The 13,271-nt window shown below is 39.4% G+C and overlaps 1 protein-coding gene across 1 annotated transcript in view; it reads right to left on the bottom strand.

Moving 5' to 3' along the window:
• Positions 1-13,271, bottom strand: part of CORIN (corin, serine peptidase) — a 134,801-nt gene that overhangs the window by 16,600 nt on the left and 104,930 nt on the right. The window contains exons 12-16 of the mRNA XM_061993205.1: positions 12,545-12,690; positions 10,708-10,815; positions 6,304-6,417; positions 2,894-3,004; positions 768-897 (exon numbers count right to left, since the gene is read on the bottom strand). Coding sequence (XP_061849189.1) covers positions 768-897; positions 2,894-3,004; positions 6,304-6,417; positions 10,708-10,815; positions 12,545-12,690 — 609 coding nt within the window. The remainder of the gene's footprint in view (positions 1-767; positions 898-2,893; positions 3,005-6,303; positions 6,418-10,707; positions 10,816-12,544; positions 12,691-13,271) is intronic.

Raw genomic sequence — 13,271 nt, 5'->3', positions numbered from 1 at the left:
AGAAAGGTATAAAGAACAGGATTGCATGCTAGTATATGTAGTGGTAAACACTAATGGAAAACACACTTCTTAATACAGTTTGAGGATCGGACATTGACATGAGACATCCTTCTATGGTATATCCATCAGGCTTGTCTTTTCCTAGCAGAAGACAGCTTTGAATAACAAGAGAGGATGAACTTGTCTTTATCTAACAGTTATACTTTGCATTGACTAGTCCCTAAAGCAGCTGTTAATTTAGTACACGTGTCCAGCAAGACAAATGCATTTTTATTCCTGAGTTCCACAGGCAAAGCTCTATCTTTAACAAATCTATGTTCAGATAGATGCAAATTAAATGTATCTGCCTGTCCAACTCACAGTATTTTCTGCAGAATGCAAATGAATGCAGAGAAATTTTCCTGTATTTCCTAAGACAAGTCTGCTTTAATTCCTTAGGAAGACAGAGTATCACATTGCCAAACAATTCCGAGTCTTGGCAATAACTGCAAGTTCAAATATCGAGGCCTGGCAAGACATCACTGTCTTCTCAAAACACATTTTTTTTTACAATCCTGTTTTTTTTTTTTTTCCCGAAGCAGTGAAAGTGCCTGGATTTCAGTAAGCTTTTTTTCTGGCCATAGTTCACAACATTTCATTACCTCTTTCCTCTGTGAATCATTTCCACACTATGTCTAACATTGCAGTGATCAATGATCATTCACATCTAACTCCAGCACTCCAACTGTCCTAGGAAAATCATCAATCCTACAAACTACTGACCTTACCCTAAACCCATCTGATTGCAGGCCAGTTGGCTTAAATTTTCTTGCCACTCATCAGCACAAACATAGTTATCAGCAGCTGACCTGTGAATGGTCAGGAACATCGAGGAATTTGTGTTTTTAGACAAGGTAACTGCAAAGAAAAAGAAGAACAAGTTCACTATTATTTCACATACTTAGTTTTATAAATGGCATATTGAAAACAATACAACCACATTCAGAAGAGTTTTCCAAGATGCTGGCACTTTTGCTGATTTTATATGCTCAGTAGCCACATAACTTAAAACCAAGGCAGCCTTGGCTATCAGAACCTCGCTAACATTCAATGGCAGGAGACACTAAACAACAAAGGCATCTTGAAGATTACAATAAACCAGCATACCCTTGACTCACCAGCACAGGTTCACACATGTTTCGTGTTTCTGACAGCATTAATTTTGTTAGATGATGTTTCACCCCACAAGCAGTCCAATTGAAATCAATGAACTAATTTAGGACATAAATGCTGCTTGACATAAAACTGATACCATCATTTGACACTTGGTAATATGCACTTTTCCTCTCATGACAACATGTATGTGTAATTAGAGGAAGAAAAAATAACTACTGTTTACAAAAAAAAATCATGACCATTTCTATTTTTCTTAATTCATGCATAAAAGTGTGTGAACTGTTTTTATCACACCCAAAAAGCTTCTCAAAATGCCCAAACCAGAAATTTACACCTCTCCCTTTCCAGAATCCCTTAAAAGATACTGGGTTGTATGCGTTCCTTCCCCAAATACATACTGGTTTCAGTTAAATTGTTCCTCTGATTCTTGCTTTTATAGCACTAATCTTAACACAGCCAGTAATTTTGCATTTTTTCTATATGCTGAAGGTGTTTCTGTTTCTCACCATGAGAAAGTCTCCTGGTTTTGGCTCACGTAGGGTTAGTTTTCTTCTCAGTAACTGGTATAGTGTTGTGGTTTGGATTTAGGATGAGAACAATGTTGTTAACACACTGATGTTTCAGTGGTTGCTAAGCAGTGGAAAGGGCTCTTTCAGCTTCTCACGCTGCCCTGCCAGTTGAGGGAACAAGAAGTTGCCAGGAGACAGAGGCAGGAGCAATGGCCCCAAGGCAATGGCCCAAGGGACGCTCCACACCATATGATGCTACGCTCAGTATATGAGCGAGGGGCAAAGCTGGCCAGGAGTTGTTGCTTGGGAACTGACATCAGTCAGCAGGCAGTGAGCAACTGCACTGCGCATCATTTGGTTTATATATAACAACATTACTACCACTACTACTATCCCTTCCTTTTCTGTTCTATTAAACTCTATCTCAGTCCTCACATTTAAGGGTTTTTCCAGCCCCTACTGTGGGAGTGAGTGAAAGGCTGTGTGGGGTTGCACTGCCCCTCAGGTTAAACCACGACAGCAGAGTATGAAGGAATCCTTTTCAAATGTGCCTTTCTAGAACAATTCTTCTCTGCTCCATAGGTTTTATTAAACGCTATTGTTTATTAACATTCAGACAATGCTAAATGTTTTAAAACATTTATACAATCTACTTCAACATGAACAAGAAATATTTGCTTCTCTAAGTCACAATATAGCCTTTTCTGTATTTAAAATTGCATACAAAGCACCTAAAAACTCAGTAATAAAACTACTGTCACGTGCAGAAAGAAACACACGTTAACTCAGTGAAATCTCAGAGGCCATGCTACCACCTTCCAATCTGCTTCTTTTCAGTGCATTTTTTTTAAATCCACCTTCATTTCAATTAAAGCATAATACCTGGAGAGTTCTACTTCAACAGTTCACAAAAAAGCACGAGGCCTAATCTGGATATAGAGAGCAAAAGCAGGTTGCGTAATTCTGCGGGTCTTTAGCCAGTGCAAAAGGGACCTTGTAGGATTGTCTTCTCATAGGCTTTCAATCTGCACCATTGCAGTCAGGAGGAATTTCACGCTGATTTTCACAAGTACAGAATCCAGCCTTATAAGTTTTGTCTAATTGAATTCTTCCTACTCTCTCTTCTATCCATACCAATTTACACATTATCTACACACTTCAGAAGTTCCCTGCAACATCACTTTTCTCATCTAGTTGCACTGTTACACTTCAAGCTTCACTTGACTTACCACAGTCCCATTCATCTGAACTGTCGCTGCAGTCTGCTTGCCCATTGCACCAGAGCTCACGTGGGACACATTCATGGTTGGCACATTCAAGCTCACTCTCTTCACAAAACGCTGCAGGGACAAAAACACATTGAGACTGAACAAATCAGAAGGCAGGTGAAGGCAGGCATGGACTAGAGCAAGCAAGACGGATTTGCAACAAAATTGAGGGTGGGTATCCCTGAGGCATGAGATGGCTGCTGCCATGCAGCGGAAGAGGGCATTGCAACTCAAAGGGAAGGAAGGTTGTCTGGGAACAGCAAGCTCTGTGATTATGTGCTATCATTTGTGGTCGCATCATATGAAAGCTGTCTGAGCCTTCCACAAGACTTAAGTGAAAATATTGTGTTCCATGCTTTTTAGGAGACTGCTCCAAATCTATTTATTTCTCCATGCTCTTTGAAAAAAAGTGATTTTACTTCAATGCATGTGTATTTCCTTTCAGCCACAGCAATTCTATAGTCAATTTTGAATCCTCTTTGCTATTTAAAATTATTTTTGTCAACACTTCAGAAATGGGGAACTGATGTACAGACAGTTCATAGGTGTCCCAGTTCATAAGGGTTTCCAGTTGGCAGCATTATACAGAGCTTTCCTGAATCTCTGTCCAGTGCAGGAACCACAATAGCTTCCATTTGCATTTTCTGGAACCAATCTTGTTCAACATCTTCATCAATAACCTGGATGAGGGGACAGAGTGTACCCTCAGCAAGTTGGCTGATGACACCAAACTGGGAGGACTGGCTGATTCCCCAGAAGGCTGTGCTGCCATTCAGCGGGATCTCGACCGGCTTGAGAGTTGGGCAGAGAGGAACCTCATGAGGTTCAACAAGGGCAAGTGCAGAGTCCTGCATCTGGGAAGGAACAACCCCATGCACCAGTACAGGCTGGGGGTCGAACTGCCGAAGAGCAGCTCTGCAGAGAGAGACCTGGGAGTCCTGATTGACAAGAAGCTGAACATGAGCCAGCAATGTGCCCTCGTGGCCAAGAAGGCCAATGGCATCCTGGGATGCATCAAGAAGAGAGTGGCCAGCAGGTCAAGGGACGTTCTGTTCCCCCTCTACTCTGCCCTGGTGAGGCCTCATCTGGAGTCCTGTGTCCAGTTCTGGGCTCCTCAGCTCAAGAGGGGCAGAGGATTTCTGGAGACAGTCCAGCACAGGGCCACCAAGATGATCAGGGGACTGGAACATCTTTCATATGAGGAAAGGCTGCGGGAACTGGGGCTGTTTAGTCTGGAGAAGAAGAGACTGACAGGAGATATTATTAACATTTACAAATACCTAAATGATGGGTGTCAGGAGGTTGGGACATCCCTTTTTTTCTATAGTAGCTAGCAACAGGACAAGGAGTAATGGGATGAAGCTGGAACACAAAAAGTTCCACTTAAACATAAAAAAAACCTATTTTACTGTGAGGGTGAGGGAGCCCTGGCACAGGCTGCCCAGGGAGCTTGTGGAGTCTCCTTCCTTGGAGGTCTTCCAAGACCCACCTGGACATGTTCCTGTGTGACCTCATCTAGGTGACCCTGCGTCTGCAGGGGGGTGGGACTAGATGATCTCTAAAGGTCTCTTCCAACCCCTACCATTCTGATTCTATGTGACTTTTAGCTTTCCCTCAACCATAATAAAACCCCTCAAAAAAGGCAGGTGTGTAGCATTACAGCACCCTTCTCACTAACACACCCCTCTTCCAGCTTTTATGAACTCCATCATTAAGGACTTCTGAGAGCTGGGGGGAGGGTAGAAAGGGGGAGAACAGGTGGAAGGAAGCTGTGTTCACTTGTGCCTATGTCTGGCTGTTGTATAGCACCTGTATTGCCATACAAAGCAAGCATTTATTTGCAACACTAGTATAAAAAATGTACTCCACAGTGAAAAACATAAAGATAGAGCAGGCTGTGCTGCCTACTCTGACATAAGTGAGCTTTCTGGCTCTGGACTAAAGCATGCAAAAGCAGAAAAAGCTCTGTAACTCTGACTTTTAGAGAGAGCATGTTTCAAAACTTCTAAGTCCTCGTCTGGGGAACCTTTGCTGACATTTTGGAATTTTCAAGCCCTGACACAAAAGTGGAGATTTAATTTAGTCTAATAATTACAGATTAGCTTAGCTTGAGCCCTCGGAGAATCTTTTCTCTGCCATGATATAATGTGTGATCAAGAACAAATCACTCTAATATCACTCTCCTTTTTCAGATTACAGCACACAGAATGCTTGGAGGTCAAGTGGCATGAAGCTCACAAGGAAAAGTAGATTAAGAAACATTCTGTTAGCTGCGTTTTCCCAAAAAGAAACCAAGTTAGATCTGGTGATGTATGCAGGCTGCCAGTCGTTTTGGTAAACATATTCATAAGCTCCACACAGTACGTAAGATGTGTCTGCTATCCTGCCCCTACCAACAGAGCTCCAGAGACTCAGGAGCTATGTGGGGTTTTTTTAAATTTTAAAATTATATCCTGCAGTCTCAGCAAAAGTTATGAAATCCCTGGACTGCCTCGAGAACTCAAATTTCAGCTCTCTGTCTCAAGTTAACCAAGCAAATCTTTTTTTCTCATGCAGGCCGAGTGCCACCTATTATGTCTTTTCTAGTTCCTTGTCCTGGGGACATGCCCAAACATCGGGTTTTCTCAAAAGAAGAGGATTCAGAGTACCGCTGATATATTCATGAAAGTGAAGGTGACATCTCACAGCACCCCCTCCCAGCCTCACTTGCAAGGTGAGAGATGGCAAAGCAGCTGCCATTTGCCTGTCTTCCACCTCTTCCCATCTCACAGGGCAGCTCCTGCATAGGACTAGGGGCCTATTGCACACTGTCAGCACTTTGAGCTGATTCACACTATGCACATGGACAGTACACCCATACCAGTAGTGTACCAGCTTTGTATCTCTGATACTTATCTCCACTTGGATTGCAGAAGCAGCCTGTGGAGCCAAGCTAGGGGACAGAATCAAAGAAATGTCAAGCTAACAGAAATCAAAAAAAGGAGGGACATGAAGTGGAATTCAAGAAAAAAAAAGCAGTGAGCAGCTATCTAGAATGAAGCTGAAAAAGGCTGGGAAGAAGAATGATGAAGCTACAAGGAATAAAGTGTGAAGACACAAGAAAGAGGAGAGAGAGAGAGAGAGAGAGGAAAAAAAAAGAGAGAAGATTGTAGTGACCAAGGAGACAGCAAGGATCCAAGGATCTGAACAACAGCAGACAAGATGAGGGAAGAGATAAACTGGTGTCGCAAAATACCTGAAAAGGAAACTGAGGGAATGACTAAGCCTTTATGTCTGTATAAAATCTTTTTACTTTCATTTATTTTTGCACCCCAAGATCCCACAACTGTGATCAGTCATTTATGGGACTAATAAACTGCATAAGCCCTTACAGCAGTTCTTTTCATCCATCATGTCAGGGCAGTCTGGGAAACCATCACAGATCATAGTATGTTGGATGCACAGCTTCTTCAAAGGACACTCCCAAAGACCCCTTTCTCCACAACCTGGAGGGAGAGAGGGACAGTTTTGAAACACTTGCATGCAATATTAAACTGTTTCTTCTTCCTTAATGATACTGAAACACTCAAAATATTTTCACTTGCACTATCAATTTCAAAAGGTACTAATGAAGAAACGGAGATAAAATCGTCACAGTACAAACTTGATAAATGGGTACAAAATATGTAACATTTCATAATATTTCCATGCTTTTTAAATAATTATCTATACTATGTTACACATATCTGTAAGTAATAGTTTAGGCATTAGCTCAAAATCTATACACCACTACCCATGAAATACATTTACTAGTAATATATAAACATTTCTAATCCCAAATTCTGTAGAGTTTCCTTTAAAAGCATACCACACACACCTTTGGTCTTTCCAAGGCGTGACAGCATGGAAACTCAATGAAACAGTATAGAAACATGTAAATTTTTTGCTGGCACTGCTAACAGATAATGTAATGCAGGTCACAACAAAATGCTGTGAGATGCTGTGAAGTATTGACCACAAACAGCTTTCCCGAATCCATAATCTGAGACCAAACCAATCTGAAAATATTAGAAAGACTCAACAGCTATATGAACCTTCAAGAGGGTTTGTTACTCTGCAGCGAAAATACTGCATTACTGTCTCTTGAAAGTCCTGCTCACTAGCCTCTCTGATTTCAAGGGGAATACTTATAAAACTGTGTCAAAGTGTTTTGAAGATAAAATTCCTGTCAGTCATCTAGAGGAAGTTAAGAATGGACCAAGGTACATTCAGAGAGGTATTTTCTCTTGTTTTATTTCACTATTTATTTTTAACAATTAATAAGGTACTTCACTGTGATACCAGTATAAATAATTTGATATACTCACACCCTGCACATCTGGCATTCAGTTTTCATAGGAAGCTATAAAAACAATGTGTTCTCCTGACTAAAACTGATTGATTGATTGCCTTGCCTGTCCTGATAATACTAGTTTGCATTTTAATCCAAGCTCAAAATCAGGTCACGGTGCTGATGGCCCCACATGCTCACAAACTGTAGTTGAAGCAGTGCTTCTGTTTACTTGGACCTGAAACTACAGCAGCACATCAGAAGTAGGCTACTAATCAGATATGTTGTTTCCAATAAGTGTTATTTCAGAAGTGAGTACTTTATAAATCAGAGAATCACTACTAGCCAATATGATTACTGGAAAAATCTACTTGTAACTGTAACTGGAGTGTGGAGTGCCTGATTTTGTTTAGATTCAAAAGCCACGTAAATACATGTTACAGAACAGAGAAATAAATGGCCTTGAACCTGTGAAACTAATTCCACACGATCAAAGAACTTTCTTGGGTTTCACCATTTTCCAAGGCCACCTTCTTGAAAATATTTGTGGTAACCATTAATGAAAAGCTAACTGCAACCAAACTAAACCTTTAATAAAGAACAAAGAACATCAGTATTTATATTAGGAACTTGATATGAAAATAAAATATATTTTAAAAATGTAATTTATGAACAGTAATTATTTTGCAGACTGTTTACAATTACTTAAATACATCTCTGCGTTTCCCCTTCATCTCACATTAGTGTTGCACTGTGGAGTGTACCATGGCTCTCCAAAACTTCTCTTTGCATACAACATAGACAAATATAGGAAAAATCCCCTAGGAAAACCATCAGTATTTCCTGAATTTAATGTCCAAATAAACTGTTTTGTTGGTAGAAGCCATCTACTGTTTAGTGTATTTATATTTCTTCTCTTAAATATTTTTGTGACATATATTTTTAATTTAATGACAATGTGGAAATGGAAGTGAAAACGGAGGTAGGAAAACTTGTCCATACTTACATCACCCCCATTTCAAATATATGTTTTGGCAAAAGACAGTATCTTCATGCTTCTTCAAAATATGAAGCAAGTTAGCATTTGTTATTCACATATACATTCCCAATGTAGTCATTATTAAGTCATTAAGATCACCACATTTTCCTCTCAATACTACAGTCAGAGTAGAAATTGCAGCAGACAGTGAAGGACAATACTGGTTTTGAATGTTCTGTCCTCAGTTTCTTTACTATTTGTCTGAGATCCTTTTCAGCTCTCTACCAGAGTCATTGTTCAGCAGCCAGTAAATTACTATGACAAATCATAACCAAACATATTTAATACCACAAACTCCCTTGATGTCTACCACCATCCTCATAATCATTTTCAGAAATTACCTTCCTTACACTTTACTGAAAGGCACTCAGAAGTCTCACATTCAGAAATCTGGGTCAATTTTTTCCCCAAACCCTAGTATAAATGGCACTAAAGTCTTGGGATTTTGCTGCAGTTGCATAAGATTTCCTCTCAAGAAGATCATGTGAAAGTAGGACAGAGATTCCTGACAGAAGGAGACTCTGGGTGCTGAATTCAGCTCTACTCTGCATGGGCAAAATATATCTTAGTCCCTTTGGACTCTTCCACCTTACATTTTGGCCACAGTAGCTGGAGCATCCAAAAGCTGTAGCTAGTCTTTCCTAGCTTCCTTTTCCCTGCACTGTGAAATTGTTCCATGCCTGCCATTTAAGATACTTCAAATACAAAGCTTTTCATTGAAACATTGACTATTATTTAATGGTTGTAAATCAATTTGAAAGGATAAATCTAATAAAGTGTGAGCTAGACATTTACACGTGATGAAAAGATCATCAAGTTTTGATTTTGTCCTACACACATGGAACACCAACGAGTTGGCAACAGTTACTTCTGGAGTTCTACAAGGTCTTTCTGTTCTTCAGTAACAGTATTACCCCTGGTCAATGTCACATCACTCTGACAGCAATAATTTCCAAGCAGATACAGTCCTCCATATATATAGAAACTGATAAGAATTCTGCTGATTGCTTGTGACATTCTGTCTAGACTGTAGAGTCAGAGAGATCCACTGGAGAAACGAATGTTATATATTAGAGCAATATTTCACATGTCCAGGAGAACAGAGTTATCTTGTAGAGCAATTAGTGCTGCAAGGAGTTAAGAACAGGTGGCAACAAAGAACGTTTGGCAGGGAGGACAACTGAGACAATTAATTCAAAGGTAAACAGATGACAAACTCTGAAAACTGTGATCATCAGCTCTGCCTTTTCTTTATAATGCAAACAAGAAAATGACATATTACTTTCAGTTTCAATGAGCTCCTTTTTTTTTCCCCCTTTTTTGCAGGGGGATGGGAGTGGGAGAGAAAGTGGAGAGAGGAGAATACAAGCATGACTTAACAGCTCCCAGAGATGCAGAATATATTGTGTCTTAGTGATAAATAAATCCCTAGCTACTCCAGTCATTGAAACAATCTGCTCGTAAGAAAGCTGTCAAGCTTGAATTTTAGCTTGAATTTTCAGGTGTTGGATCTTACTTTATCTTTATGTAGCTGAGTAGGAAGTCTTTTATTGACATAGTTCTGTTGCTCGTGTGAACTGTGCTTCCACCTTAACCTCTCTCTGTTAAAAAGCCCCAAAAAACAGATTGTGCACCTTAGCCTTATTCTCCTGAAATGTTTTCCAATCCTTTACTCATACTCACACCTCTTCTCTAAATTCTTAGCGACCTATAATTACTTTCTTTGTCCACAGGGATGCCAGGACAGCATGCAGAATTCCATGCAGGCTACACCTTAGTCACATAAAGAAACAGAATAAGCTCCCTTCTCAAAATTCTCCTGACAGCATATACAAAAATAAATAGTGACCAAGAGATCTGTTGGTTATTCTCAAGCTTAATACACCCCCTTAAGCTAAAGGTCAAGAGCATCTCTACCATAAATAAACTCAGAAATATACTGAAGAATAAATTCTGTAGAATAAGCATGTAATTCTTGACCCTTGTGGTACAGAATCCTCTCCAGCAACACAGATCTTTTGTCAATACATCATGATGAGAACATCACCAGGTATAAAGTTTAAAATGTATTTATGAATTCAGGATTTAAACTGACAGAAAGTCATGTTTTATCTCAGTAGAACTTCCAGCAATATTGAAATAATTAAATCTGCATGTTTTTCCATCTTGACTACTAAAGGAATACTCAAACATCCTGGAATACAGTTAGCATAATCCAAATCACACACTGTCATGAATTGTGTTGACATTAATCAAGAACGCCTGCTAAAGTATTCTTACTGGCACTAGTCTTAAAAAGAAGCCACTTTCAAACATATTTTTCTTACAGAAAAAGGGGCATATTCTCTGAATTGTCATGCCATGGTTCAAATAACTGGAGGAAGAAAAATACTTCGGTTACTCTCCAGTAAACTCAAATTCATTTACCACAGCTGTCCTCATCGCTATCATCCTCACAGTCAGCTTGACCATCACATCTTCTGGATGCCAGGACACACCTCCCAGAACGGCACTTGAAGTGACTGGGTGAGCATTCTGTGAATGACAAGGAACAGGGACAAACATGACTCCATAAACTGCAAGCTTAATTGTCACATGGGTACTTACTGAATCACTGTAACCGTTTTGGGAAGTTAACTGTCATGAATAGAAAGCTTGTGTGACATTAAACTGAAACTATGTACCAAGCAAGACTATCAACTATTGCACTGTGTGAATGGGGTGAAGCAATATTTTCCAGAGCTCTCCCTCACATATGACCCACTGAGAAATTTCAAAGCTTTGAGAAATAATCAGCACACAATGTTTAGCCTGTGAGCCAGCTACTTCCTTTACTGTTCTTATGGTGCGTGAAGCAGAAGCAGAGCATCTGATGTGCTGAAATGAGTGTAACATACTCCTGAGATGCTCAGGATTAACAAATAATAAAAATAATAAATCAATGTCGGCAATTGTGTGGCTATTGGAATTAATAAAACCACCTATAAATGTTCACTAATTAACCCTTACATCACTTCTGCCTCATCTCACAAATTGGCATTTTGAGAAAGCTTTTCCCATCAGCCCACTGCTGTAGAGGGAAATTATCTCCTTATCTCTCAAGAGTCTCACAACAGATAATTTAACTACTATGGTATTACATGTCTTTATGAAAATCTCACAGTGATACATACATGCACACAGACTTTGCTTGAAGAAATAGTACTAACTGCTATATATGCTTCACGGGTTTTTGATGATTTCCTCACTATATTCACAGCAATATATCATCACTAAAACAACTATAAACTAACTCCCTTTTGCTCATTGCTTTCTCTGAGCAAGACCAACGTTGTGGAAACACCATTATTACTGTGTAGGTGAACTGTACACAATCAGTATATTGCAGGCACTGTAGCACACATCATCTGTTTTCTCAGCTACTTCATTGGTGTTTTGGCAAGAAAAAGAAATGCTACATCAGAATTCTCATAGACTTCACATCCAGTGACCACTGTGGAAGGAAAAAATGTGAAATTTCTCTCTTTATACACACAAAGAATACCCAGAAACATTTAAACCAATTTCATTCTTTTCTTCCTTGTTCATATCCTCAATAATTAGTACAATGGTTTAACTCAAAAACTGACATTTGTGAGCTGCTACTGAAGTTGGTTTGTCGCAACTCTCTACAATACTCCTCCAAATAAAAACCAAGAGTAAACAATAGTTGGCAAAGATACTAACATTACAACATTCTTCTCAGAACCATTGTTGGGCTCAGCTTTTTAGAACTGCCAGGAGTTTGCCTTCTAGTTAGAAAACCATTATTTTTACCATCTAAATTGGTAAAAAAGTGAACTATAAACGCAAGCAAGCAGTAGGTGTTAGCAACAAATCTCAAACATTAACTATCACAGATTGAGCGTACTTGATCCTTACTTCAAATAGATTTCTTATGAGAACTTCCTCCTAGCTACAAACCATCTGTGGCATGTCCTTCTCTGGAGGTTTTCATAACCCACCTGGATGCATTCCTGAGTGACCTGACCTAGGTGGATCTGCTTGAGCGGGGGGGTTGGACTGCATTATCTTTAGAGGTCCCTTCCAACCCCTACCATTCTGATTCTGTAACTGTAGGTATCCAAATGTCCTGAAACTCAATTTGGAATCATTTCAGTTTAAATATTACAATTTAAAGATATTATGTGGGGAAAAAAAAAAAAAAGTCTTCAGGAATGTAACTAAATCTTTAATTTCCTGTTTTATGTATTTATAGGATTACCTTCTACATCTTCATCTGGTGTTAGACAAGTCTCGTTGTCCGAGCTCTCGTCTGGAAACTGAGTGCAGTCAGTATCTTCTGGCCACTGCAGACCTACAATCCCAAGCACAGACTCACAGCGTTCCTTAGACTGTACACATAATGTCCTGAGAAGACAAAGTGGAATTGCACAAAGTAACAGAGTGAAAGACTTAAAAAGGCCCACTTACTGGAAGTTAATAATCCTAGACAAAGTTAAAGACAAAGATCAAGGAAAAATCAGTTAATCAATTTCTTTACATGAAAAAATTAAATATAAAAACATACATTGCCACTGTTGAAACATGGTTTTCAGTTATTGCATGCAGACTATCACCTCAGTTATAACATAAAAGCCAAACCCAGCTACTCACAAACATCTTTTCCCCTGTAAAGAACGGCATAGAACCATTTTTTAAGACAGACTAACTGCCCTCCTTCAGGAAAAAAAGAAAAATGCATCTTACACCACTGAAACACTACCTCTTCTGATCATGCTACCTCGGAAACTATGTGGCTTCAGAAGGACAAAATATTTAAGCCTGCAAACAAAAGAACACCGAACTCCCCAGGGAATTCAATGAAGTTAAATGTTTGGGGAAAATCAAAGTACAGAACAAACTAGTCTTGAGGGCACTGTCAGGGCAATAGAAGCTTGTAATATACCTGGAAAAAGGCACAAACATAGTCTTCTCACTGCATTTTTGTT

Source organism: Colius striatus, chromosome 3, assembly GCF_028858725.1.
Source record: "Colius striatus isolate bColStr4 chromosome 3, bColStr4.1.hap1, whole genome shotgun sequence".
NCBI lineage: Eukaryota > Metazoa > Chordata > Aves > Coliiformes > Coliidae > Colius > Colius striatus.
Note: the sequence above shows the minus strand (reverse complement) of the source record. Positions and strands in the feature narration are given on the sequence as shown.